At 36.1% G+C, this 27,882-nt stretch overlaps 1 protein-coding gene across 5 annotated transcripts in view; it reads right to left on the bottom strand.

Annotated features, from left to right (window-relative positions):
* Positions 1-267: 267 nt before the first annotated feature.
* The window catches only part of LOC123315826, a 164,008-nt gene continuing 136,393 nt past the window's right edge, over positions 268-27,882 (bottom strand). For 3 of the 5 annotated variants that reach the window (XM_044901698.1, XM_044901697.1, XM_044901699.1), the window contains 2 exons: positions 21,704-21,958; positions 268-996 (listed from right to left, as the gene is read on the bottom strand). In XM_044901698.1, the coding sequence (XP_044757633.1) occupies positions 296-996; positions 21,704-21,958 (956 nt within the window). In that variant the 3' untranslated portion in view covers positions 268-295. The remainder of the gene's footprint in view (positions 997-21,703; positions 21,959-27,882) is intronic. The other 2 variants (XM_044901700.1, XM_044901701.1) reach the window with 2 other exon arrangements.

The raw sequence follows: 27,882 nt of genomic DNA, 5'->3' as shown, positions 1-27,882 counted from the left end.
ATATGATTTCTATGGGAGATACGAGCATGCCTTTGCATTTTCCGAAGTATGTACAAACAATGTTCGTTTTTCGAGTAGCTTCCATACGGGTCTCTCATTGAATGCTTGGGAAAAATTAGTAAGTCATCGCTTCTCCTTCGAAAAAAAATGAATATATTTCCGAATATATTTAACATCTTATTTTATTCCAATAATATTGTTCAATTTCTACATATACATATATATATTAATATACATATATATATGTACTTAATATTTTGACTTCTTTTGAAGTGTGATAACAATTTCTTGTATATTATTTGAACACAGTGGAAAGTAATGTGCATTTTCTATTTTTGATTGGTTTATATGAATGCTGATAAACTGTTGCCAATCTCCAATGTTCAGGATAATCTTCTCTTTTTCCCTTCTGCAAAGAAAAAGGTGGAGCTATGCTATCGATGCTATAATTTTTCGATGCATACGGTTTTTTCTGTCTTGGCACCCTAATAATATTTTTACTTACTTGTTTCCTAGGCAAACCAGTCGTACATGTAATATCCTTTGTATTGCCTTTGGGATGCACTGGTTCATTAATGGAAATATTATTCATTTGGCAAGTCATACAAGAACCATCAATTCTCCTTCTCGGGCAGAAGAATTTTTGTTGACCAGTGGCAAAACTAGGGTGTTTCTTGTCACATTTTACTGTTTTTTCATCCACTTTATTCGTACTGATGTTTTCATTTGCATGGGTATTTCCCTTTATCTGATCATTTTGTTGCAAACCGTTTGCGCTATTCGATCTTTGTGTATCCTGAGCTAGTTTCTGTTGCTGTTCTGTGAATTTTCTAGCAGATCTCTTCTCCATAAAGTCAATTTTGTCATTACCCAAATTGTTCGTCGAGTAGAACAAAGGCACCCAATCAGGAACACCATCACGCAAATGATTTTTCTTTTCAATTATGTTTCCTTTAGGTGTGTTTACTAATGTAAAAACTGCTGGAGCCAAACAACCTGTGAATTTTTAGAATCGTCAATTAATATTAGATTAATTCAGTGCTTGCGGATGAAATATTGAGTTTTGAGCCGCTAATTCACTGAGCGAAGAGTGTATAAAAAAGTTCATATCTGAATACCTGATAATATACAGGATGTCCCAAAACTAGTGAATCAAACGTCAAACCACGATAGATTAGACCGAATATTATCGAATGACACCAACATTAGTCCAACGAAAATGTACCGTTTCCAAAATAATCAGAATTTTATTAAAATACCTAAAGTTGCCGATTTTCGTACTATTTTTCGCAATTGTAGGGCCAGTTTGTGAAAAAGGATATCGATTTTAAATTATATTGAACAAAGATTATTGTTTTATCTCCCCTAATTGAAATTATTTTAAGTAGTTCATCGATAACCTAACTGAATGTAACTAAAAAAAAAAATTTTTTTCTACATGATTTTTATTACTCAGAATAAACCCCCTCTATAGGGGTAATATGGGACAAAAACGCTATCCTTAATCACAAATTGGCCTTGTGATTGAAAAAATAGTTCGAAAATCGGCAAGTTCAGATTAGGTTTTTTCAGAAATGGTACATTTTTGCTCAACTAATGTTGGTATCATTCGATAGTATTTGATATACTCTATCGTGGTGTGACGTTCGATTCACTAGATTTGGGACAGCCTGTATAATGTTACGCTTGAAGATCGGTGTGAACCTTAACTTGAGATTAGCCGGCTAAACTTAGGTTTAGCTTCGAGCATATGCTAATGTTAATTTCTTCTGTCTTTAGCCGGCTTGAGAGGGGTCTACACCGTTTTAGTGGTCAGTTCAAAAATAGAAATAGGAATATCCTACTTCAGAAACCATTAATCCATATGCGGTTTTTATTAAAATTCAATTCAATCTTCAAACGGGAAAAAAATAAAAAAGTTTCTGAAATTTTCTGAAAACATCGAAAACATATATTCACATGTTTTACAGTTTCCTCCCCAAACATGAAAAATTTAATATTTCACCATGAAACCCAGCCATGCCTAGACTTTATGGACTGCCTAAGATCCATAAACCTGACACACCGATCAGACCAGTAGTCCCTTACTCAAATACGCCGACATACGCCTTCTTCTCCTTCCTGAACGACCACATAAAGAAGATCAATAACTATAAACCTATAAGTACTCTGTCCTGAAATCAGTTGACTTTGCCAATAGCTTCATAATTTTGAGATGTAGGATAACTTTATTTTACTATCCTTCGATGTTTGTAATCTGTTCAGTTCGGTCCCAAGGACCGATTGTGTTCCTCTTGTCGAGGAACTTTTCCGCGAGTGCAACGTCCCTGCATCAGCCGATATTACTGACATTCTTTCCTTGCTGAGGTTTGCTCTATCCCAAGATAAAGAATATAGTTATATCACCATAGCATTTTAGGTGGGTGAGGGTAAACTGAAATATTTGGTAACGAAATATTTATTTGAATAAGCATTTAAAGGCAGAAACACATTATTAAAACGCGATGCGACCTGATGAAACGTGATGCGTGTTGAGTCAAATGTATGGTTTTCCATAGACCAGAATCATACTATGAACACCCGACGCGACGCCACGCGCGTACAATTCACCCGTTCCAGACGCGTCAGCTCGCATCGCGTGCTAATAATGTGTTTCCGCCTTAACTCTACTCCTAAAAATTTAGAGGGGGTAATGATATTCTATTAATGAAATCCTCCATTAATGTGAACAGTATTTAGAAGAGGTAAAGAAGACACACTAATTCAATTTTTATAAAATTCTCTTGGCGATCGATTTCGGCATCTATGCCATCATCAGGCCAGCTGAAACACACATAGACATATATTCAAACAAAATTTACATGGAGAAGTTGTTAGACATGACATAACTATTTACAAGTTATCAGGGAAAACGTGAGTGACCTCGAACATGGACCTACCGTCAAATTATGAAGAATCGTAGCAATAAGTGTCATACGGGTATCATAAAAAAGGTTTCATCAAAATCCGCTGTTTAATGTCAGTTTATCCTTCAAGAAATACCAGACCATCAATTTCCCACTTCAAACTTCAACAGAAAACCATGTGTATCGTCATATGAGGTTAAACGAATGGACCGGAAATACTAGGTGACAAGTCGTTGTCAAAGTCATAACATCACAGAGCATGGTCAAATCATTAACATAGAATATGATGTTATTTTTCTTATGTTGGAACTGTTTCTTATGAGTATTTAAATATATGTCTCCCAGAAAATTCTGAAATGTCATTTAGAAGGTGAATATTATCCTTGTTTTTGAGGATCTCATATTGTTCGAGGAGAACTAGTTTATTATAGTTGTTTTCTTTTCGTATCAGTGACAGATTTTCTATTGTGGTCCCATGTTTACAATCAATTAAATGGTTCCCAAAAGCTGATTTAGGCCTGTTTTTTATATGTTCATTGAATCTTACTTTGGCAGCACGAGTTGTCATGCCTATATAAAAGGCTGGACAATCGTTACATGTTATCTTGTATATACCACTATGATATTCACTACTAAGTTTAGATTTGTTATTAATTAAGATATTCTCTAGGGTTGGATGTCGTTTGTTGACAAATAGATAGTCATGTTTTCTCAGAATGGAATTCAGTCTATCATTGAATTCTCTAAAGAATGGTATGGAGATGTAATTTTGTCTGATACAAATGTGGGGGTAAATTTTTTTGAGGAGTATTTTCTTCTTTATAGATCTTAAAATATTTTTAACATAACGTCTGGGAAAGTCATTCAGCGATCTTAAATATTGTCATCAATTCTCTGTCAAAATCATTTTTGGATAGTGGAATATTCAGAAGTCTGTGGAAAAGAAACATAAAAGCGGAGTTTTTTACAGGGGTTGAATGATAAGATCTGTAAGGGATGACAACGTCTGTCTGGGTTGGCTTACGGAAAATATCGTATGTGAAAGTATTATGCTCTGTTAAAGTAACCTTCAGATCCAAGAAATTTAATGAATTATTTTGCGCTTTTTCTATGGTCAATTCAATCTTAAATTTTACATTTAATGTGTTGAAGAAAGCTCTTTATTCTTCTTCAGTTCCGGCCCATACGCAAAAAACATCATCGACGTATCTCTTCCATAGTATTATATACTGAGTCAAAGGTAGAAGCATAATCAATTTTTCCACAAAGTTAAGATAAATTTCTGACATTGGGCCACTTAATGGAGATCCCATTGGTACACCGTCTTTCATTACATAAACCCTATCATTAAAAATGAAACAATTTTGTTCAGAAGCAATTCTGGCTAGAGACATGATATTTTCTATATCTGTTGCGTCTAAATTAAAATCATTGTTGGTTTCAAGATAATCTTTCAGCTGTTTATTCAAAAACGCAAGTGTATCCTCAACTGGGATATTATTATATAAATTAACTATATCAAATAAAATCAGAAGGTATCGTTTCTTTTATGAGTTCTTGTGAGTTTTTAATGGAGTATTGTGATCTCATCTTAAATACTCCATTAATCAACTTATTTTGGGAATTTGGATATTTTATGAGTGGGCGAGCCTATTGCCGAGGTGATGGGTCTGCTACTTTTTTCGGGCTTGTGTAGTTTTATCAAGCTATAAAGTTTAGGTGTTTGTGGATTTCTTTCTTTAATACTGAATATTGTCTCTCCAAATTTATGCAAGGTTGGGAGTGAAGTTTTTATGATGTTATTAACTTTGTTCGAAAATTTTATCGAGGGGTTGTTTTTAATCTCTAAAATGTTATTGTCATTGAAAAAAGTAAGAGTTTTCTCTATATGTAGATGTTTCTTCAGAATAACCAATCCTGCGTTTTTATCGGCTTTTGTTATTATTAGATCATTAATTGAAACCTTTTCGCGTATGTTTTTTATACTTCCACGTAATTTTTTATTAATGTCAATTTGTTCTCGGTCACTCACCTTAACTCGTTTTTCTCTAAAACAAATGATAGTTTTCAGAACATTCGGCCGCTTTAGGGACAGGTACAAATCGGACTAAAACAGATAATTGTAATTTCCAGAAACGTTGAGAACAATTACGATGCAGTAACCAATCAGGGGATCGGTTGTAAAATGAAGCAATGAGAACTTTCTATCAACATTCTAATAGTTCATAAAATAATAGTACACAACGTTCTTGGGACGTACCTACAATTCATCTCCATTTATCGTATGTATCGTATTGTATGTCATTTGAACGTTTGTTTTCGGACAGTAGATATTAGGACGTCCACGATATATATCCATTGTTTGTCCAATTAATTTACAATGTCCATACCGGATATTCAGTATGTCCTCGTGATGGACACAATACGGACCATGTAGTCCTTGAATAGTTTAAGACCTGGAGATCTGGTATGGACATCTTTTGAACATTGCCTGTATACGGACCACGTAACATATGATCCTTTATTCACGTCCATCATGGACACCTTATGAATATCCGTTATAAACATTTTTTGACATTGTCAGCCAGGGAGATTTCATAAATAATCATAAAATAGTCCCTGACCGACTACAGGCAATGTCAAAAAGATCTCCATATCGTATATCCGTGATGTACAAAATAGGGATCAAATAATATAGTTCCTGATGGATTAAATGATTCTACGTGAGTTTAAATCAGTTAGAAGTTATGAAATAATTGTGGCAGTGACATAAATAACTGCATGAACAGTTTTCACAATGACAAAAATGTGTAACAGAAACAGACCGTGACAAACATGTGACAGAGTTGCCAACTCAAAAGCAATCGGCAAATAAAATATTCCAACATCCTCCCTATTTGGTGATTTCCTTCAGTCCCTGTTGACTTATGCAGCGATGACATTTCTCGCTTTCCAGGGCCTTCGTCAGAGTGTCGGCAACTATATCCTTAGTGGGTATGTACCTGAAAATTAATTGATTAAGTACCATTCAGAGCTCCTTGGTTGTCCATGAAAATTTTTGTCGGACCATTGGCATCTGATGGCTGCATTTTTTGAGCAAGCCCTCTGAGCCATAATGCCTCTTGAGTAGCAGCTGATGCAGACCTGTATTCTGCTTCTGTGGTTGACACTAGTCGAATTCAGCGGACGGAGCGCAAAACGCTTCTGCTACTCATCGGTAACGGTAGCGGTCGGGAACATGTTGAACGTTCGCTGGCAAGCCGAGATAGGATAAGGTAGTCCAACAAGCTGTCACGATCAGCTGATTGGTTGAGAAGTCTGGAGGAAAGATGTAAACAAACGAATTTTTTAAGTTTCGTTAACCTTGTGCTGGTTAAGTTTGTTTTTTTTTTGTGAAGAATATAACCTAGAATTCTGACGAATTATTTTGTTGCTCTAGTATATTTCCTATAACATTTTTCTATATTTCCTTCTATCAATTTCCATTTCATTTTCCTCAACAAACTCAAATTCGTGCATCTTCCTCACTAAATAACAACTACTCATTTCAAGTACAACTTTCCCTCTTTTCCGCTACCGCTACCTAGCACAAATCAAATCCGCTCCCAAAAGTGGCATCCGCTCCAGAACGTGTTGAGAATATAGCGCATATGTCACCGAACGTTTCCGCTAGCGTTTGGTAGCAGTTGCGCAACTGTTTCGTCGGCTGAATGCGACCAATGCAACAGTTGCTTGCTTCTTCGTTGCCCAAGATATTGGTTCACATTTCATTAAAATGTATCTTGTAGTGGACCTCCTGTCTTCAAGATCATTTGCCCAGTCAGCAGCACAGTAGCCCAAAATTGCAGAAGGTTTTTTCCCATCATATTCCAATTTGGCAGATGTGGTTCCCTCAATGTAACGCAGAATTCTCTTTACGGCAGTCCAATATTCAGAAGCTGGGTTCAAATTGAAGCGGCTCTTGAGAGGCCAATATCCGGCTTCCCACTACTTCTTGATAAGGCCAATTTCTTGCAATTTATTCATTTCCTGGTGGCGATTTCTGCAGTTTTTCTCCTGGAGTTGACGGATTTGCAACTAGGCAGCAGGTGGTCATATTAAATTTTTCCAAAATTTGGTTCAGATATGATTCCTGAGAAAACCACAATTTTTATCCTCCCTATTAAGTGATTTGGAAGCCAAGTACATTTCTAGCTCCACCTAGATCAACCATTTTGAATTTATTCGACAGCTGACTCTTCAGATGGCAATTATCACTGTTTTTATCAGAGTTTATCCGAATGTCATCCACCCATATGGCCACAATCAATATACTCCTCTTGGTTATTTCGTAGTAAACACAAGGTTTAAAAATAGACTGTTTCAATCCAATGCTTTCTAGAATATCATCTAGCTTTTGATTCCAAATTCTACTAGCCTGTTTCAGACCATGAATGCTATGACGCTTTCTTTCTCGTTGCCGAGCACCTCGGCTAGACAAGAGGATACTGGAGAGCAGGGGGGGTAGGGTTGCAAGTAGTGAAGAAAGCTTAGTAACTTCTATTTGAAATCAATAGGCGCTAGCGTATTTAACTCCTATGTCAGACATGAACTTCTTTCCTATAACACAAAAAAAAACAAAAAAAAAGGAAATAAAAATGATGATACTGGTTGGAATGGACAATTAGAATTAAGACTACTGGTTGAAATAGAAACTATGCGACAAAGATTATATTTTTTTCTACAAGCGTGCGCGTTCAACTTTTTTCCCGCACGCATTTCAAGTTGCAAAGAGTGACTTTTCCAAAACGTTCGGGAAAAACGCCTGCTATTTCTTTCCCGCACGCATTTGCGTGCGGGAATGGATTAGCAGGGGTTTTTCCCGCACGCAAATCTTATAGAATGAATTAAATTCTATCATGTCTCTATGCACCGAACGTCAACGATGAGTAACCCATGGTAACGACATGCAGAATTACGTCTGTCATTTTATATGAATTAATCAAATGAGATATGATCTGTATCGTGCAATTGATATATTTATATATTTCAAGCGCAGAAGCGCTTGTAGAAAAAATATTGTTCCTAACTCTTGCGGAAAGTGTCTTGCCCGCACTCAACTGCTTACCCGAACTCTGCTTCGCATCGTTCGGGCAACGGCAGTTTCGTGCGGGCAAGTATCACTTTCCGCACTTGATAGGAAAATAACTATTATTCTCGGTACCAGTCTGTCGATGATTTGGCAAATCTGAGTGAAACCTGAGGTTGAAAGAGCTCTCCAAATGTCCACCTTTGTTGGGGAATTTAGTGTTGGAATTAAGAATCCCCCTACTTTGTTTTCCGAATATATGTTGATCGTCGAGTTGTCAGGATGTGTAATGTTTTTTTTGAGGAGAACTTGTCATAGTTGTCAAATAAATATATTGAAATAAAAGTTGTTGATATAAGAAGTAGATTTGGCCTTCAATTAAAAAAGGTACACCCATATCTGATAGCTAGGGAACTACAGACTGAGGAAACATCAGTTCCAACATATAGCGACCGTGACAGGACCCTCTATTACAGGTATGGAAAAAACCAAGAAAGCCTTAGCTCTACAAAGAACAGCCTTTATGAGAATCTATGATGAGTTGAAAGAAGATTTCTCCAAAGAAAAATGAGATATCCTAGAAATACATAGTAGCATCAAAGTCTTGGATGAAATAATGCTTCAAGTATCTGAACTGAATCAACTCATGATTGATCTAATGTTGGATGCAGGAGAAGAAGAAGCGAATATAAATGCAGAAGTGGAATTGATGAATACGATGAGTTCTCAATATCACAAGATAAAATGTAGTTTCGATATGTTAATATGTCATGGCAGTGTCTCCAAGAAATCAGAATCCAGAAGCAAATTGAAGATTTCCAAACTTCAATTCAGACAGTTTGGTGGTGAAACGAAAGATTGGCTTGTATTTTGGAATCAATTCAGCAGAATTGATGAAGATTCTGATATAGAAGAGGAGGATAAACTACAATATTTAGTTCAAGCTACCTGTGGTGCTCGAAACTAGGAAAATAGTAGCATATGAAAACAATATGGAGTTGTCAATTAATAATTTATCAATTTGTCATAATATTTTGAAATAATAAAACGATAAGTTCAGTATAAGTATTTTGATCTGAACATTTGGTGACCCCGACTATTATGGATACCAAGAAAAGAACCCAGAGAAGTAGTACTGGTTTAAATGAAAGTTTATCGCAAGATTTTGTATGGCCCAAGAAATTTGGAAAGAAAAAGGTGCCTCTGCAGGAACAGGCAGCAAAATCAGTCGACGATAATTGTTTCAGTAAGCCCATGAATGGAAAGTCTTTAAATGAAAATAAGTATTTAGAAAATCAGCTTGTAACAAGTGTCACTCATGACAGACAAGAAGAGAAGAAAGAAATGTCCCCTCTTCGGAAAAAGCATGTTCATCGAACATTTCTAAGAAAACTAGGACGAGTTTAACTTCTAGGAGATTGGCAATAGAAGCAGAAAAAAGCGCCAACAGTTAGAGATGGAAATTGATCAAATGAAGTCTGAAATGAAGCGAAAAGAAAATGAGATTAAATTGATAAATATGGAAGATTTGAGACGAGATGAAATGAAATCATTAACTGAAAAGTCAACAATTTCTGGAATTATCCGTAGTGGAAATGAAAAAGAAGAAAAATATGAGAAATCCGTTAAAAAATCAACTGCTCAATGGGTTGATAATTTGCCAGAAAAATTCGATGAAATAGAAAACCTATCAGTATTATCTCAAGGTAATGGAAAACATAGTGAAGACATAAAATTACTTTGTCAAACCTTAACAGATGTATTACAATCGGTTGGAATGTCTAATAACCAACGTAAAGAAAATTGTTGTGGTGATGTTCTTACACATAAAAATATCTCTGACAGAGATTTTCCATACTTTGATGGAAATCCCCAAGACTGGCCCATTTTCATTAGACATTTTCGAAATGTTATATCATTATGCAAATATACAGATGTGGAAATAGTGCTCAAATTAAGAAACTGTCTCAAGGGAGCTGCTAAGCATGCTGTATCTGGTCTTATGCTGACAAATGATGTGGAAAAGATAATGCATACTTTAGAAACTAGATTTGGACGCCCTGATCAAATCATTGAAATGATTCTGAATAAAATAAAGACAATATTACCAATCAAGGAAATTCATTTGGGAAAATTGATCAACCTGTCGACTGAAATATCTACATCTACAGTTACACTGTTACATTCGGAAATAGCTGAAAAGGCTGGCTTAAGTGGAGAGTCTGAAACACTTCATTTGCAGTGGACTAACGATGATGTCACAACAGAAGAAGATTCTATAAAGCTCGACTTCAACAGTTCCAAGATTGATTCAGGAGAAAATAAATTCCCGGTTTATGGAGTGCGAACGATTAAAGATCTCTCACTTCCATCGCAATCCCTGAAATTAGAAGAATATCCTCATTTAAATGGATTACCAATTCATAATTATCAAAATCAAAAACCATCTATGATAATTGGCCAAGACAATATAAAGTTGATTATTCCTGAAAAAGTTAGTTATGGATTTGAAAACACACCAATAGCTTCGAAATGTAGGTTGGGATGGTCTGTACATGGTCCTGTTGCGAGAAAGATGTCACAAGAATATAATTTCAAGATTTTACATATAGCAGACGATACAGAAACTGAAATTTCAAAACTAATGCGAGACTTTTCATCTATAGAAGCATTTGGTACTACAACAATAGAGCCAAAGAAACAAGACTCTGAAGATAATAAAAAGGCACTAGACATAATGAACAATACTATCAAGAAAATGGGAAATAGATATGAGATTGGATTATTGTGGAAGACACCTGAAGTAACATTACCTGAAAGTAAACGAAGAGCATTTCAAAGACTAATATATATGGAGAAAAAATATTTGAAAGATCATTGTTTGGTTACTAAATATTGTAGGAAAATCGACGACCATATTAGAAAGGGTTATCTACGAAAATTATCGCCAGAGGAAGCTAAAGTAGAAGGACCTAAAACTTGGTATTTACCTCATTTTTCAGTAGTAAATCCTATGAAGAAAAAGCTCAGAATTGTGTTTGATGCTGCATCTAAATCGCATGGATTGAGTCTGAACGACGTACTTTTAGCAGACCCTGACCAACTACAATCTCTAGTGAAGATTTTGTGGACCTTTCAACAAAGAAGAATTGCCTTTTGTGGTGATATTCGTGAGATATTCCACATGATAATGGTTCGAGAGCAAGATAGAAGTTCTCAGAGAATATTATGGAAAAATTTAGAAACAAGTAAAAATCCTGAAGTGTTTGAAATCAATGTTATAACTTTCGGAGCGAAATGCCCTTCAGCTTGTGCTCAATTTGTAAAAAATTACAATGCACAGAGATACGCTGAACAAGAGGTCCAAGATACAATAATACAAAAATTTTATGTAGATGACTTTGTTGAGTCGAAAGATACAGAGACAGAAGCAATAATTGAAAAAGTAAAAGGAACAATGAGCTTAGCTGGTTTTGGGGTTGTCAATTGGTTATCAAATTCTAAATTGGTACAGAACATTTCTAATGATGCGGATGAAGATAAGAATATTTCTGAAGAAGTAACAATTCAAAGAGTTTTAGGAATTTGGTGGAATACACAAACCGATGAACTGTCCTTCAAAGTCGAAATGGAGAAATTTCATGGAATTAAACCAACAAAAAGAAATATTTTGAAATCAGTAATGTCTATATTTGACCCTCTTGGTATTATCTCTTACATTGTAGTAAAAGGGAAGATTTTGATGCAGCACATTTGGCAAGCCGGAGTTAGCTGGGACGAAGAAATTGCCCATAGTTTTGGAGAAAGATGGAAAAAATTATTGGTTCAAATCAGTAAAGTTTCAGAAGTTCGGATACCAAGATGTTATAGCCTATTGATACCTTGGCATCCACAACAGGATATGAGTTGTAGATGTGAAGATGGCCACCCAGGAATATCGTCGACCAGTACATAAAATTAGTCGTTTGGAAATGGGGTATTTTCCTAAATTTCAAAATATATGTCATAAAAATCCTTATAACTCAAATATCTCGAAATATATTTTTTTCGAATTTTAACATATTGCATTTTGTCTGTATTCGATTACGAAAATTCTGATTTCAGAAGTGCTCTTGTGAACATTCTACGTCATTTTTACAATCCGGCAACGCCCATTTGTGTCAATAATGGTCATGAAAGTTTTCTGATCACCATAGATGTAATAAACATCAAGTTTGATGATCACATTATTCACATTTGACAAGAAAAACACACAATGACACAAAATGTCATCGGTTTTAAGAAGGTAAAGACACAGATTACAGAAACAATTTTTTGTAATCTGTGGATATCTTCTTGATCGGTTCCAGTGTTGTCGAATTAACAAAAATTACTGTACTTCAATGAAGGCATTCTACGTCACAAGCTTTCACATAGTCGAAGTTTCGAAGGGTGTATTTCTGAAATGTCTGAATTTTGAAGCGAACCTTTAACGTGTTGGATAACTAGTAGAAAAGGCTTTCCATAAATAATCTCAAATTCGGTTTTGGAGTTTTGGGAAACTTGCCCATTCAATGACAATTTTATGCTAGGCTGGAGAAATGTGGTGGTCGAAACTAGGAAAATAGTAGCATATGGTATTTCTATGATGGAGTTGTCAATTAATAATTTATCAATTTGTCATAATATTTTGAAATAATAAAACGATAAGTTCAGTATAAGTATTTTGATCTGAACACTACCACACCAGGCTCTCGAGCTAGACAAATTGTGGAAAGTTACCCTGCTTCTAAAGGTAACTATGTTAAAGCAGTGGAAAGTTTGAAACAAAGATTTGGAAGAGAAGATTTGTTAATAGAAGTTTATGTCCGAGAACTTCTCAAGCTAGTTTTGATGAATCTGAATACCAAAAACAAAAAAAAAAAAAAACTATCAACATTTTTTGACAAAATTGAATCACAATTGAGAGCATTAGAAAGTTTGGGTGTAAAATCAGATACCTGCGCTGCGATGCTATACCCTTTGGTTGAATCATACCTAGGAGAAGATTTAATACGAGAATGGCATAGAAGTCAGTTCTATTTCAGAGTGCAGTTTGAAGAAGCGTCTTGATGCTCTCATGAATTTTCTCAGAGAAGAAGTGATGAACGAAGACATCTCGCGGTGTCCAGTTTCAAAGACAGACGAAAGCCTGAAGATAGGAGCATACGTACTAGTTCTAATGTACCCACTGCTTCTGAACTGTACAACAAAGGAGTTCCACGATTTGTGTTTTGCAAAAATTCACATTCAAGATCAATGTAAGGAAGTGCTGAAACTCAGTTTTGCAGAAAGGAAACATAAATTGTCAGAAAATGCTTGTTGCCACCTATGCTCCAAATTTGGTCATATAGCTCGAAGATACCGCTCTCGAGAAAAATGCCACAGATGTCAAGGTAGACATTGTGTTATTATGTGTCCCAAAAACGATGTCGAGTCATCATCGAGTTCTAATGATAGGAATTTGAAACAGCCAAACTTAAAAATTGATGAACACAGTCTGTCCAACCACACATTTCCCGAAATTTTTTTGCAAACCATAGTAGTAGAAATGAGGGGGGACAAAGAATGTCGCCGAGTAAGACTCTTGATCGATACTGGATCCCACAAATATCGATTGAAATTTATCATGGGAGGATTCTGCATCTCTTCATGAACTTTTTAAAAATGAAATCAACCATTTTTAATTGATTTTGTTTCAGAGATTGGGAGTGAAAACCCTAAAAAGTTTATGGATCCCACAAGTCATATATTACAAGAAAAATTGCCGAAGAGATGGGGTACCCTCCAGTTCGAGAAGAACAGCTAGTACATTCACTTTTTGCAGGAACCCAAACTGAATCTGTGAGTCATAGATGCTTCAGAATTTCTCTACATAGTCTTACTGAAGACTACTGTTGCAACTTCGAAGTTTTGGATCAACCATTGATTTGCAACCACGTAAGCTCAGTGAAAAAGGGATCTTGGCTGGATGAACTGAAACAAATGGGAGTAGAAATTACTGATACTATAGATGGGCCAATTGATGTTTTGGTTGGTGCCGACATAGCCGGAAAACTTTTTTCCGGACGTAAACAAGATTTGGATTGTGGACTTATAGCAGTTCATACATTACTAGGATGGACACTCATGGGAAAACTGAAATCAGAACACTCATCTAAGACATCCCTTCTTGTAACTTCAATGTTTTCGAAAAATGTGGCCATATGTGACTTATGGAATCTAGATGTCCTTGGTATTCAAGCTCCTGAAAGATCTGAATCACAACGGAAACAAGAAAAACTTGTTATGGAACATTTTCTAACAACAGTTAAACGAAGAGATGACAGGCGATATGAAGTGTGTATGCCTTGGATTGAAGGTCATCCCCCTTTATAATCCAATTTCGATTTATCCTATAAAAGACTCCTCCACACTGTGAACAAGTTGAAAAAGGATCATTTCTACAACGTCTACGATAGCGTCTTCGACAATTGGTTAGCTGAAGGAGTTATAGAATGTTCGTCAGAAAATGAACCTCTTGAAACATCATCTCAGTCTCTTTAAAAAATTTATTGAAAAATATGACGTTTAGTTGTCATTTGCAGATTTCAAAAGGTAATAGCGTTTCTGAAACGAAAAAATGAGCGTTATACGCCAAAAAAGGCCAAGGTATTAAGTAAAAAAGAGGCTGAACAATTTCTTTTACATGCTCCTGATGACCAGTGGTTGCTGGCGAAAATTGTAACAATATTTGGGATTTTTGGATGTTGTCGATGTGACGAAATTCTCTCCTTAAACATGAATAATGTAGAAGATATGGAAAAATACGTTATTGTGACATTGCGGCAAACAAAAAATTTAACAACAAGAAGATTCACCATAACCGATGATGGCTGCAGCTTCAAGCCCTGCATGTTATACAGAAAATATGTAAATCTTCAACCTCCTGGAACACAAAGCCTAAGATTTTTTTTGACATACCGACATGGAAAGTGCCACTGTTTTCGCAGAACTGAGGCCACTATGGTTGCGGATTCGGGTGGAGATATTTTAGCACTAAAGCATGCAGGAGGGTGGAAGACCACCGAAATTGCAATGAGTTATGTCGATGATTCGGTCAACAAAAAAATCGAAACGTCTAGCAAATTATTTGGTAGAAAGACTAGTAATGAGAGTACAAATGTTGTGCAGTCCTCGAGTTCAGCAGTTTCTGAGTCAACAGAACTTCATCAGTCAACTCTTTCATCATCAAAAATCTGTGTTACTGGAAATAACGATTGTTCCATGATTTTCAACATATATGACGATAAAACAAAATTTTCTAATGTAAATAATACTACTAACTTGTAAAAATTTCGCAAGTTAACTGTCAGTTTTACAAGTTACTGACAGGATAAAATAAACTTTCTTGATTAATGTTGTGTTTTTGGAACGTTTACAAATGAGAAACATATAAAAGTTTTTACACTTGGCCCGGAATCGCACTCGTCAGTAGGTGGAGACCTCTGACCTCTTAATCCTGAGTCTACGCTATAAATGGCATAGCTACGAAGACTCATGAAATTATTGTAGTAACATATTCATTATATTTTATATTATCAACTACTTAAGTCATGGAATAGTTGTCGATTACGAGAGAAATACCATATAATATAATAAAAACTAAATGAGTCTTAAAACTCAAACAAAGATTATTTTATAACAGTAATCACTAGAGTATTTAGTTCTCGTTCATCATATACGATCAAGATACTCATATACTATGAAGAATAGTACTAAATTTTAATGTTCATTGATATGTAACGAGAAATTATTATCTATTTTTGGTTATTGATAGTATATTTTTGCCCTTTTTTGGTTTTCAATACTATGTTTATTTATTCATTTATTCATTCAAGAATGGATGTAAAATGATATCCATGCAAGGATGACACATGTATACAATGCAGGTCCAAGAGACTTCCCTTTCTGGTCTGTGTCTATCCTTATATATGTACCAAATATGGACCTTAAATGGATATCCATCTTATATAGGGTGACTGGTGACGTAAGAGACAACGGCTAAGTGGAGATAGAGCTCCTCAAATTGATTGAGAATTTGGGTTTTAAATGTCCCATAAGGGTAATCATTTCGGAGATATAGATATATATGCTAAATCTATAAACTCCCATATCTTCGTTAATATGGTAACATTTTTTCGGATATTTCATAAAATTGTTTATATAGGAATTCACCTAAATTAAATTAAAAACATGCTAAATCTATAAACTCCCATATCTTCGTTAATGTGGTAACATTTTTTCGGATATTTCATAAAATTGTTTATATAGGAATTCACCGTCAGCCCAAGAAAAAGAATAGAAAAAATTGCAGGCTTCAAGAATTTCTTCAAATCTTGAAATCTGGAATGGATTGGAATTGGAATGGATTGGAATGGATTGGAATGGATTGGAATTGAAATCCATTCCAGATTTCAAGATTTGAAGAAATTCTTGAAGCCTGCAATTTTTTCTATTCTTTTTCTTGGGCTGACGGTGAATTCCTATATAAACAATTTTATGAAATATCCGAAAAAATGTTACCATATTAATGAAGATATGGGAGTTTATAGATTTAGCGTGTTTTTATAAATCACCCTATATCTCCGAAATGATTACCCTTATGGGACATTTAAAACCCAAATTCTCAATCAATTTGAGGAGCTCTATCTCCACTTAGCTGTTGTCTCTTACGTCACCAGTCACCCTGTATAAGATGGATATCCATTTAAGGTCCATATTTGGTACATATATAAGGATAGACACAGACCAGAAAGGGAAGTCTCTTGGACCTGCATTGTATACATGTGTCATCCTTGCATGGATATCATTTTACATCCATTCTTGAATAAATAAATGAATAAATAAACATAGTATTGAAAACCAAAAAAGGGCATAAATATACTATCAATAACCAAAAATAGATAATAATTTCTCGTTACATATCAATGAACATTAAAATTTACATTAAAATTTAGTACTATTCTTCATAGTATATGAGTATCTTGATCGTATATGATGAACGAAAACTAAATACTCGAGTGATTACTTTTATAAAATAATCTTTGTTTGAGTTTTAAGACTCATTTAGTTTTTATTATATTATATGGTATTTCTCTCGTAATCGACAACTATTCCATGACTTAAGTAGTTGATAATATAAAATATAATGAATATGATACTACAATAATTTCATGAGTCTTCGTAGCTATGCCATTTATAGCGTAGACTCAGGATTAAGAGGTCAGAGGTCTCCACCTACTGACGAGTGCGATTCCGGGCCAAGTGTAAAAACTTTTATATGTTTCTCATTTGTAAACGTTCCAAAAACACAACATTAATCAAGAAAGTTTATTTTATCCTGTCAGTAACTTGTAAAACTGACAGTTAACTTGCGAAATTTTTACAAGTTAGTAGTATTATTTACATTAGAAAATTTTGTTTTATCGTCATATATGTTGAAAATCATGGAACAATCGTTATTTCCAGTAACACAGATTTTTGATGATGAAAGAGTTGACTGATGAAGTTCTGTTGACTCAGAAACTGCTGAACTCGAGGACTGCACAACATTTGTACTCTCATTACTAGTCTTTCTACCAAATAATTTGCTAGACGTTTCGATTTTTTTGTTGACCGAATCATCGACATAACTCATCGCAATTTCGGTGGTCTTCCACCCTCCTGCATGCTTTAGTGCTAAAATATCTCCACCCGAATCCGCAACCATAGTGGCTCCAGTTCTGCGAAAAGAGTGGCCGATGTATAACTCTGGGTCTTTTAAACCTAAATATTTCGCTATTTGCTTTGGGACACCACCAATAGTGTGCTGGCCAGCATTAAGGGAAATGCACTTTCCATGTCGGTATGTCAAAAAAAATCTTAGGCTTTCTGTTCCAGGAGGTCGAAGATTTACATATTTTCTGTATAACATGCAGGGCTTGAAGCTGCAGCCATCATCGGTTATGGTGAATCTTCTTGTTGTTAAATTTTTTGTTTGCCGCAATGTCACAATAACGTATTTTTCCATATCTTCTACATTATTCATGTTTAAGGAGAGAATTTCGTCACATCGACAACATCCAAAAATCCCAAATATTGTTACAATTTTCGCCAGCAACCACTGGTCATCAGGAGCATGTAAAAGAAATTGTTCAGCCTCTTTTTTACTTAATACCTTGGCCTTTTTTGGCGTATAACGCTCATTTTTTCGTTTCAGAAACGCTATTACCTTTTGAAATCTGCAAATGACAACTAAACGTCATATTTTTCAATAAATTTTAAAGAAAACAAACCTGCGACTGTTCGCCTCTGTGGACATTTTCTTTCATTTTCAAGCAGCTTTTCAGCATAGACCATTTCGCCCATGAAATATTAGGGCTGAATCTAGCTGATAGTTGATTCAAGTAGACCAACAAAACATCTTCAGTTACCCCAATCACATTATTTTTGTTTCGCCACTTTTTGAAGTCGTCGTATTCTCGCTCGTACTTTGAAGCTGATTTTGCAGGTAATAAACTTGAAGCTACACTGCTGGTAGCCTCGATAATATATTTTGGTACAAAGAAAAATAAACAGACATGTTCATGGCAACGGTTCCATAGCTTACGACATTTGCGACAAATTATTGAGATTTTTTTGGAATTTATCTAACCTTTTTACAAATGAGAAACAAATAAAATATAAAACAATACACGCAAGGTAACGGGTTTTACTGGCTCAAGGAGGTAACTGACTCGCGTGCGGCTCGTCAGTTATATCCTCCATTCGCCAGTAAAAACCCTCTTACCTTGCTAGTAATGTTATATACTATTTCAGTAAGTACGGATTGAAATGATATTGAGCAGATTATTAAGGCACTGAATAGGAGGAAATGTCTATTTTTGTAACGTTGAGATAGCTAATGATGCTACCAACAAGAAGTCTAATGGATGTCTGCGATGGACGACCGAATTCAATTCAAAGTTATGACATTTGTGAGTCTCTCGATGCCCTTAGAACGACCGTTGTACCAGAAATGGACGTCTCAAGGATGTCCCTAATGTCCGAAGAAAACGTTCTATGACTATGAAATCGGAAGGTATCAAATTAGTTTAAAACGAAAAATACATAAAAAAATTAAGAGCAAATGAATGAGGTAAATGAACGTTGAGTTAATGAATTCACTTTTAGTGATTGTTCCCTTTTTTACATAGATCAAAATGGTAGAAAATTTCAGAAAAGTATATAGAACATGAAAATTGTTTCATCAAGGACACTGAAAATTCTACGTTTGCTGAGCATCTGTTGAATGCGGAACTCAACTTCAACTAAGCCTCCGAAATTTCACATATAGAAGCTGAAAGTCAAAAACTGAATCTTTTAGAAAGTTTGAAAATCAATGAATGTGAATTATCGCCGCACTCAATGACCAGATTAACCTCAATAACCCTTATAGCACAAAGTAGTCCTACACGGACATTTTCTTCGGATATTACGTAGAATGCACAAATGTCACAACTGTAAAGTGACTTCGGAAGTCCATCGCAGACATACAATGGATATCCCGTTGGGACCATCATTAGCTCTCTCAAGGGTACATAAATGCATTTACAACGATATTACCTATGGCCTATTAGCTTTTCAGTTTCCTAGAAACAAATGTTGTGTTGTTGCCTGAGACGCAGATGTGCTTTTTTCTGTGTAGGCTCAGTAATATCAATGTATGTTCTCTTCTCCAGTGCCTTAATAACTTGCTTAATATCATTTCCATGCGTACTTACTAGAAAGTTTTTACACTTGTCCGGGGATCGAACTCGCGAGTACCTACGTGGGTCTATCATTACTGAATCTACGATACAACCGACCTAGCTACAAAGACTAATGAAACACTTCTTATGACATATACATTATATTATCTAACTAATTTATAGAATAGAAGTCGGTTAAGACAGAAATACCTTAAAATAGAAACTAAAAGTCTCAAAACTTAGATTATGTATTTTATAAAAGTGATTACTCGAGTAGGTATATTCATTCATTTATAATACACAATAAAGATACTCATATACTAGGAAGCGAAAAAATTGACTTCAGTGGAAGATAGTACTAAATCTTGGTGTTATTTGATATTTGACAAGAAATGATTATTATTTATTATTGGTTATTGATAGTATTTCTGTGTCCTTTTATGGTAATTGATATTATTTGATATTATAACTCCCCTTTCCTGAATTCATTTTGAATATTTCTGTTCTATTAGTAGTATTTTCATCAGTGCAGTCGCTAACATAAAATAAGCAAAACAAGAAAAAATTACAACACTTGAATGAGAAACAAAATTAAAAACGTTTATATCTAAGGGAGTATGATAGTTTTCGATAACACCGAGATATATAGATTTCATTATGAACCAATAGTAAGTTAATAGAAAGTCCCATGTGCTTCAGTATTTAACAACCGATTCTCCTATTGGTACCTTTCACGTAATTTCTCTGAACGTTTCCGGAAGTTATCACTAGTCCGATTTGAACCTCCCCGAAATTGCTCCGAATGTCCTAGAAACTGTCATTATCCCCACTTGATTTTTAGGAATAGAGTTTAATGCTTCCTTATCCCTCTAATACCCAATTCCGCCTTGAGACTGGTTGCATATAAGTGGATACAAAATTATTCTATGTGAGCAGTTTAGTTCAACTGCCCATGTCCGCCTTCAGTATAGGTTCATTTTTTGTTAATGTAAATCAGTTAACTACTTGCGAAAAACTTATGTAGATTATACATAAGCTAACTTGAAACTATACGGAAATAATTTCAAAAAAGAAAAAAAAAACTTGGCATTAGAGGGTTAAATATTTCGTTCTCTACCAAATATTTCAGTTTGCTTTCACCAATCTGAAGATGCTACTGTGACGGCGAAACGTGTGTCGTGGTTTCAAAACAAAACTCATTTTTGTGAAAATCATATAATCTGTTTTAAGTTCAACTATAGATTTTTATCAAATATCGGCCACATAAATCTTTCATCTAGACATTAGACTAACCTGGAGGGAACATATTATCAAAAAAAGAAAACAAATTGACCTGAAAGTCAGGGAAATTAATTGGCTCATCGGAAGAAAATCCAAGTTACCACTTACAAACAAAATATTGTTGTATAAAACTATCATCACCCCAATATGGACATACGGGATAGAAATCTGGGGATGCGCAAGCAAATCCAGCATAGCTCTGATCCAAAGAACGCAATCGAAAATACTTCGCATGATGGCCAACGCCCCATGGTATGTGTCCAACCAGACTTTACATGAAGACCTAAATATACCATACGTTGCAGAAGTCATCAAGCATAGAAGCAAACATCACCACGCAAGAATGGAAAACCACTCAAATATTTTACTCCAACCCTTACTGGCAAACACCTTATCAAGAAGATTGAAGAGACATTGGCCAGCTGATTTAATGGAATAATGAGATTCTCTCACTGGAGATAATCTCCCCGCCCTTTGACTACTTGTTAACACATTAACTTATAGAATATTATTCTGATTGTTAATAATTATTGAGATTAATAAAAAAAAAAACATAAATCCAATATAAATTCATGGCCCTCCGAAGGGAGGGCAACTGAGCAGTTGCAAAACTAAACATTGCATTGCGGTCGAACGACGAGGTATGAATGTGCATGAGCATTGAGTATTTGACAACGAACCATTAGATCCATCTATATGAACTGCAGGCTTAGGCTCGTCTTTCGGATTTTCTGGTGTCAAATCCCAACGGAGTGCTAGGTCCATCGGTGAAACCTTCCTCTGTCTAATGAATCTCCATTTCTGATCGAAATTTATCCAAGTATCAGGCTTTTCTCCAGGTCTTCTGGGTTGTAATGGTGAGCTTTTCGGCCTGAATACTTTCATCTTCGTACAACGAGTGGGCTCATAACCTTCATAGCCTTTCCACCCAATACCTAAAGAGAGCTTGTTTATTCGTCATTAGGGATAATTAAACAAATGCGATTTTGTTTCTTAATCTAGTGAAAATTGGGAGTTGTGTAATAAAGCAAGAGAAAATAATTGAAATGAATGCTGAAATGAAGCAACGACAGAATGCATAGCAGAGTACGAAAAAATGACTTGGCCTTTGGTCGGGAGTAGTAGTACATACAAAAACTGAATAAGTAGCTTTCCAAATAGTTAAAAAAATTCTGAGTACCTACTAAGACTTCCATCTTAATACTCGTCATTACTGAATTCCACTAATTTGAAGTTACACTACTTCGAAATTATTCTATGAAATGCATCATATCATCCAATTGATAATCGTAGCTGTTATGATTGAAGTTGAGAATGAATAATTCAGAATTATTGAATAATAGGTTGTATTAACTACTGCAAGTATGATTGGAGCTTAGAGCTGATTCCGAAAATGTTTCCCTCGATTGTTTCCTTGCTTTTTATAATTTATGATTCTAACGACACAAATTTTTGCTTCGTTTGAAAGGAAATTCTCCCACTGATACTTGCATAATAAGAACTGACAACCTAAATATTTTTGACGAAAACCGTTATATTATCGTAGATGGGGGGGGGGTCTTTAGCGATTGATAATAGGTTTGTTCGTAGAGTAGTTTGTAACCGTTGTGAACTCGGTCGGAGGAAGCTGTCTGCCTGTAACTTGATCGGTCGGGAATCGGCAAAATATTAACAAAATAAGAAAGAACAGAGAATCATAAAATATATTAATTCTGAAAACAAAAGATATATACGGTTTATGCTACAAACATGGGCATGGTCGGTGTAAAACAATGACATAATAGGCTTGTTCGTAGAGTGGTTCAGAGCAAGTGCAAATGGATTTTCGCTCCCTAAAATGGAATTGCGCTTGCTTGCTCTGTACAGTTCACATCCGTTGTGAATCACTCTACGAACAAGCCTATTATGTCATTGTTTTACACCGACAATGCCCATGTTTGTAGCAGAAACCGTCTACCTAACTGTTTTCTGGATTTAACAGGTCATGGCACAGCCTTGGATTCTGGAAACCTCCTTTATAGGAAATGCTCGATAAGGCACAATTGGTACTTTTGCGATCAGCTTTATCGTTATTGAAATCTACGCCTACTAATAACGTACTGTTCGAAAAGGCCTAAACAGTACTAATCTATAGAAGGAGAAGGCTTGCATAAAAATTAATTTGAAAAATAAATATACAGATTTCATCAATATCCCGGCGTTTCAGTTATTGAGGATCCACAAGAGTGGGTTCTATGGTATCATACCGGCTTCATTTCAAGCTGTTCTACATAGCTCTAGAATAAAAGGGTTGATAAAGAAATCCCCCAACATCCCGTACTCCTTGATCCCCCTAGAGCCTAGAAGCTAAAATCTTTACGATTCCAGTCACTAATTCTGGTTTACCAAAATATGTCATTATAAATCCGTATAGGTACGTAGAAAATTGATTTTTGATAAATTTCTGGGATTTAAGGTGCATACAGACATGCTCCGAATACCGTCCCGAACCGCGTCGCGTACACCGTCGCGATTAAAAAAAGTTCGCGACGATGGTAACAGATGAGAGTGCAGACGTGTATTCTTGAGCTGCTAAAACTTCGATATTTTGTTGATTTCAATAAAAAATTTTCTGATTCTATCTGAGGAAAGAGACTTCAAATAGTACGTATATACGTTCCCTTATTTTCGAGTGATTGTAGTCGATATAATTAATCGTATTGGTCTAGTTTCATTCACCACAGAATTTTTTTGACCATATTATATTTATACGCTTATCTCAGTGAGATTGAACATCTTGTGTATTCCGTTCCCCGTACTGCTAAGGCTTCCATACCCTCCAAGTTTTGTCACAGGCATGGAAAACTTCCAAGAACTCGTCGCACTCATGAAAAAGGAGTTTTCGATGCAGACTGCTGCTTTGAGGGCCGATTTCGACAACCTCTCGCAGGAAATTAAAAGAAGCCTCAATACGACGATTGGAAGGATTTCTACTTTGGAGAGCAGAATCGCTTCTGTTGAAGCTGAAGTACTGTCGCTGAAGCGTTGTTTGAGGAAAAATAACATAATTGTCTCCGGCCTAGAGGTTGGAGATGATATCGCATCCTCATTCGTCCAGAACATGAGGAACCTGCTCAATATAGATCTGCCTGAGCATGCAATTAATGACATTTATAGATTGAGTAAAAGTATCAATCCTCCTATCAAGGTTGAATTTTCATCTTACCGGTATAAACTTAAAGTGATGAAAAATAAGAACAACCTCAAGGCTACAAAAATTTTCATCAATGATGATTTATGCCCTGAGGATCGAGAGCGATTAAAACTGCTGAAAAAGCATCTCCACCTGGCTAAATCGAAGAAGCTGAATGCCTATATAAAAGACGGGAATTTGTTCATCAATGGGAAAGCCACTCTAACTGAGGACTTAACGAACATACCACATAATGAGATCCTAGATAAGGACAACGTTGAGCTGTCTGAGGAAGAAAAATCCAGGAGTGCCCCGGACACACCGGTTCCAGTATCTCGTTTTAAGCAATTGGCTGAGAAATATGAACACCTTGAGGTTGAAGAGGGTGGAAGATTGCAGAGGGAGAACGCGGAGGTTGAGAACATACTACGAAACACTGAAGACATAACCAGGCAGTTGAGGTCTAAACTCAAACCAGTGCCAACTGGGGCGGGAGCAATACCAAAAGCTGGTAGGAAGAAAAATTTTTGATTAGTTTTTGCTTTTCATTTCTCTGAAAGTTTTTTATTCTTTTTGATTTTATTATATTAATTTTTTTGTTTGATTCTTTTTGAACTTTTGTGTATTTCTGTATCATGATTATTGCTAACTTGAATGCAGGTTCTTTGTTATCAAAGATAGGGGATTTTGCTGAGATAGTAGATTCTAATAATTTTGATATTGTCGGCGTTACGGAAACCTGGTTTAACGATGACGTGAATTCGGCTGATGTGTCACTACCTGGTTTTAAGTTGATCCGCAATGATAGGGTAGGTAGGGGTGGTGGTGTATGTGTGTTTGTGAGAGAGCATTATAAGATCAAAGTAATTGATATGGACTTCGAATTCGAGAGTCCTGTGGAATGTCTTTGGATACAGCTGAGTATTCGAAAATTGAGTATTGTGATTGGTGTAGTATATAGACCTCCAAATCGTAGAAAGCGTAAGTCCAAGTTTAGTTCTTTCGTTAACGACGTTGATCTGATGTTGAAGTATGTTTTTCCTATGGCTGATTGTGTTTTTTGTATCGGTGACGTCAACGTCAACCTGCTGAATTCATCAAACCCTCTGTCTGAATGTTTTTCCTCCTATGGATTTGATCAAATCATCCAGGAGCCAACAAGAGTTACTCTAACATCGAGTACGCTATTGGATCCGATTTTTGTGAAATGTCCGGCCAACTTCATGGGGGTGAGTGGAGTTGAGAACATGTCTCATATTAGCGATCATCGCTTAGCGTTCTGTGAGTGCTACGTACCTGGTGCGAAGAGGGTGCAAAAGTTTATAACTTATAGGGACTTCGATGATTTTGATTGTGAAGCTTTCCTTTCAGACTTGAGATCGGAAAGGTGGCGCTCATTCACCCGCGAACCTAATATCAATAAAAAAGTGCAAATCTTCAATGACATCTTACTGAGCGTTTATGACCGCCATGCTCCTGTTAGACGAAGAAGAATCTCTAAGCCTTGAGCGCCCTGGTTGACTGAACGGCTCAGGGGGTTGATGAGGAAGCGGGACCGAGCTTTTGCTGCATTCAGGCGGTCTGGTTCTGCGGAGGATTGGAATGAGTATAAGAGAATGAGAAATGATACTCTGGCTGAGATTAGACGTAGCAAGAAGTCATATCTCTTGGCTGCTAGTTCTGATGGTAATGAAGCTCTCTGGAAGGCTTTGAAGTCTCTGAATGTTGCTAAGGTAAATGCAAGGGCTATTCCAGATTGCTTAAAGGACGCGGAATCTATTAGTGATTTTTTCTCAGCATTCAATGGTGTTACAGGTGATGATGCCTGTACTGATAAGATTTCGTATTATAACAACAATAGTTATAGAACTGAGCCATCATTCCATTTCAAAATTGCCTCATTGGAACAGATAAGGACCATCATGACTGGAATTCGAACTAAAGCCGTGGGCGACGATGATGTAACGCTGGATATGCTCGTTCATGCGTTTCCAGTAATAGAGTCGTATGTTCAGCATCTGGTCAATAGCTGCATAGTGGCCGGTGTGTTTCCTGTGCAGTGGAAGTGCGCTATTGGTATACCGCTTCCGAAAACAGTGGAGCCTACTTCTTTTTCAGATTTGAGGATCATCAGTATTCTGCCACTTTTGTCTAAGGTGTTGGAGAAGGTTTTGTCTGATCAGATTTCGGAGTACGTCAATGACTTCAATTTGCTACCATCGTACCAGTCTGGCTTTCGCAAGAATCACAGTACTGCTACTACTCTGGCATCGGTCACAGATAAAATATTCCATGATCTTGATCGGGGTTATTCTGTACTTCATATTTTGCTTGATTTTTCGAAGGCATTCGACACGATTAATCATACCCTTCTGTATGCCAAGCTAAAATATTTTGGTTTCTCTGCCTCAGCTGTTTCTATGATAAGATCTTTCCTAACATTCCGAAGTTTAAGGGTGCTGGTGGACGACAGGTACGCGACACCGAAATCAATCGGGGCAGGCGTTCCGCAGGGTTCCATATTGGGGCCATTGTTGTTTATTATTTATGTGGCTGATCTTTTCTCTTGCTTAGACCACTGCATTGCTGAGGCATTTGCGGACGATGTTCAGTTGATGTTCCGGTTTAGGGGGAGTGAATTGAATTTGGCTTCGGCTAGAGTCAACCAGGACCTTGAAACGATTCTACAAATGTGTAAATCCCATCATCTTTCCATTAACTCGGCGAAGACCAAATGCATTGTTTATTGTAAAAGGAAGGATAGGGATAAAATCAGAGCCAGTTTGGATCTCAGTCTGAACGGGGATAAGTTGGATATAAGTAATAGCGCCAGGAATCTGGGAGTCTTATTTGATGAAGACTTGAGATTTCGGAAGCATATTTCCACTTTAGTTAGGTCGGCGTTCTATAAGCTTAGAATTCTCTATTCTGCACGTAAGTATTTGACTTTTCAGATGAGAAAAAATTTATCAGAGGTATTAGTTTTGTCAACTTTCAACTATTGCGACATAATTTATGGCCCTTGTTTGGATGTTTTTCATAAAAGAAGAATTCAGCTTGTGCAGAATTGGTGTTGCAGATTTGTTTTTGGTCTTCGTAAGTTTGATCATGTGTCTGGTAGGATCAAGGAATTGGGTTGGCTGAGGATGGAAAGCAGGGTGAAGCTGCACATGGGATGTTTTGTGTTCAAACTTATGAAGAGTCCCATGGAAAATAGGATCATGGATCATTTGGTTCCTAGATCTGGTGTTCACTCCGTCAACATTAGATACCCGTACAGGTTGACAGTTCCCGCTCATCGAACAGCTGGGTTTCGTAGGTGTTTTTCCTTTAATGCTGCAAAAGTAATGAATACATCTGACACCGATGTTAGAGATTTCACATCGTTTTTTGCATTTAAGTCTCAGCTCAAATCTTTTCTATTTACCAGAGAATAGATATGTATTTTTTCAGATTTTTTTTTCATTTTAGTCGGTGGTAGTGCTCATATTTTCCTTTATGTTTAATTAATGTAGAATGCTATTTTTTTTTGCATGGAGATTGTTATCCTCTTTCTTTGAGGCTGTTGGTTGTCTATTTGATATGTGTGCACTCTATATTTCATTTTTATATTGTAATTTACCATAGGAGAGTCGGCGGAGTTAAGTGTAAGAGTAGTCTTTGAGACTAAACTTCGCTCCGGCGATT

Source organism: Coccinella septempunctata, chromosome 6 (assembly GCF_907165205.1).
Source record: "Coccinella septempunctata chromosome 6, icCocSept1.1, whole genome shotgun sequence".
In the NCBI taxonomy this organism is placed as follows: domain Eukaryota; kingdom Metazoa; phylum Arthropoda; class Insecta; order Coleoptera; family Coccinellidae; genus Coccinella; species Coccinella septempunctata.
This window is presented reverse-complemented; position numbering and strand designations above follow the sequence as displayed.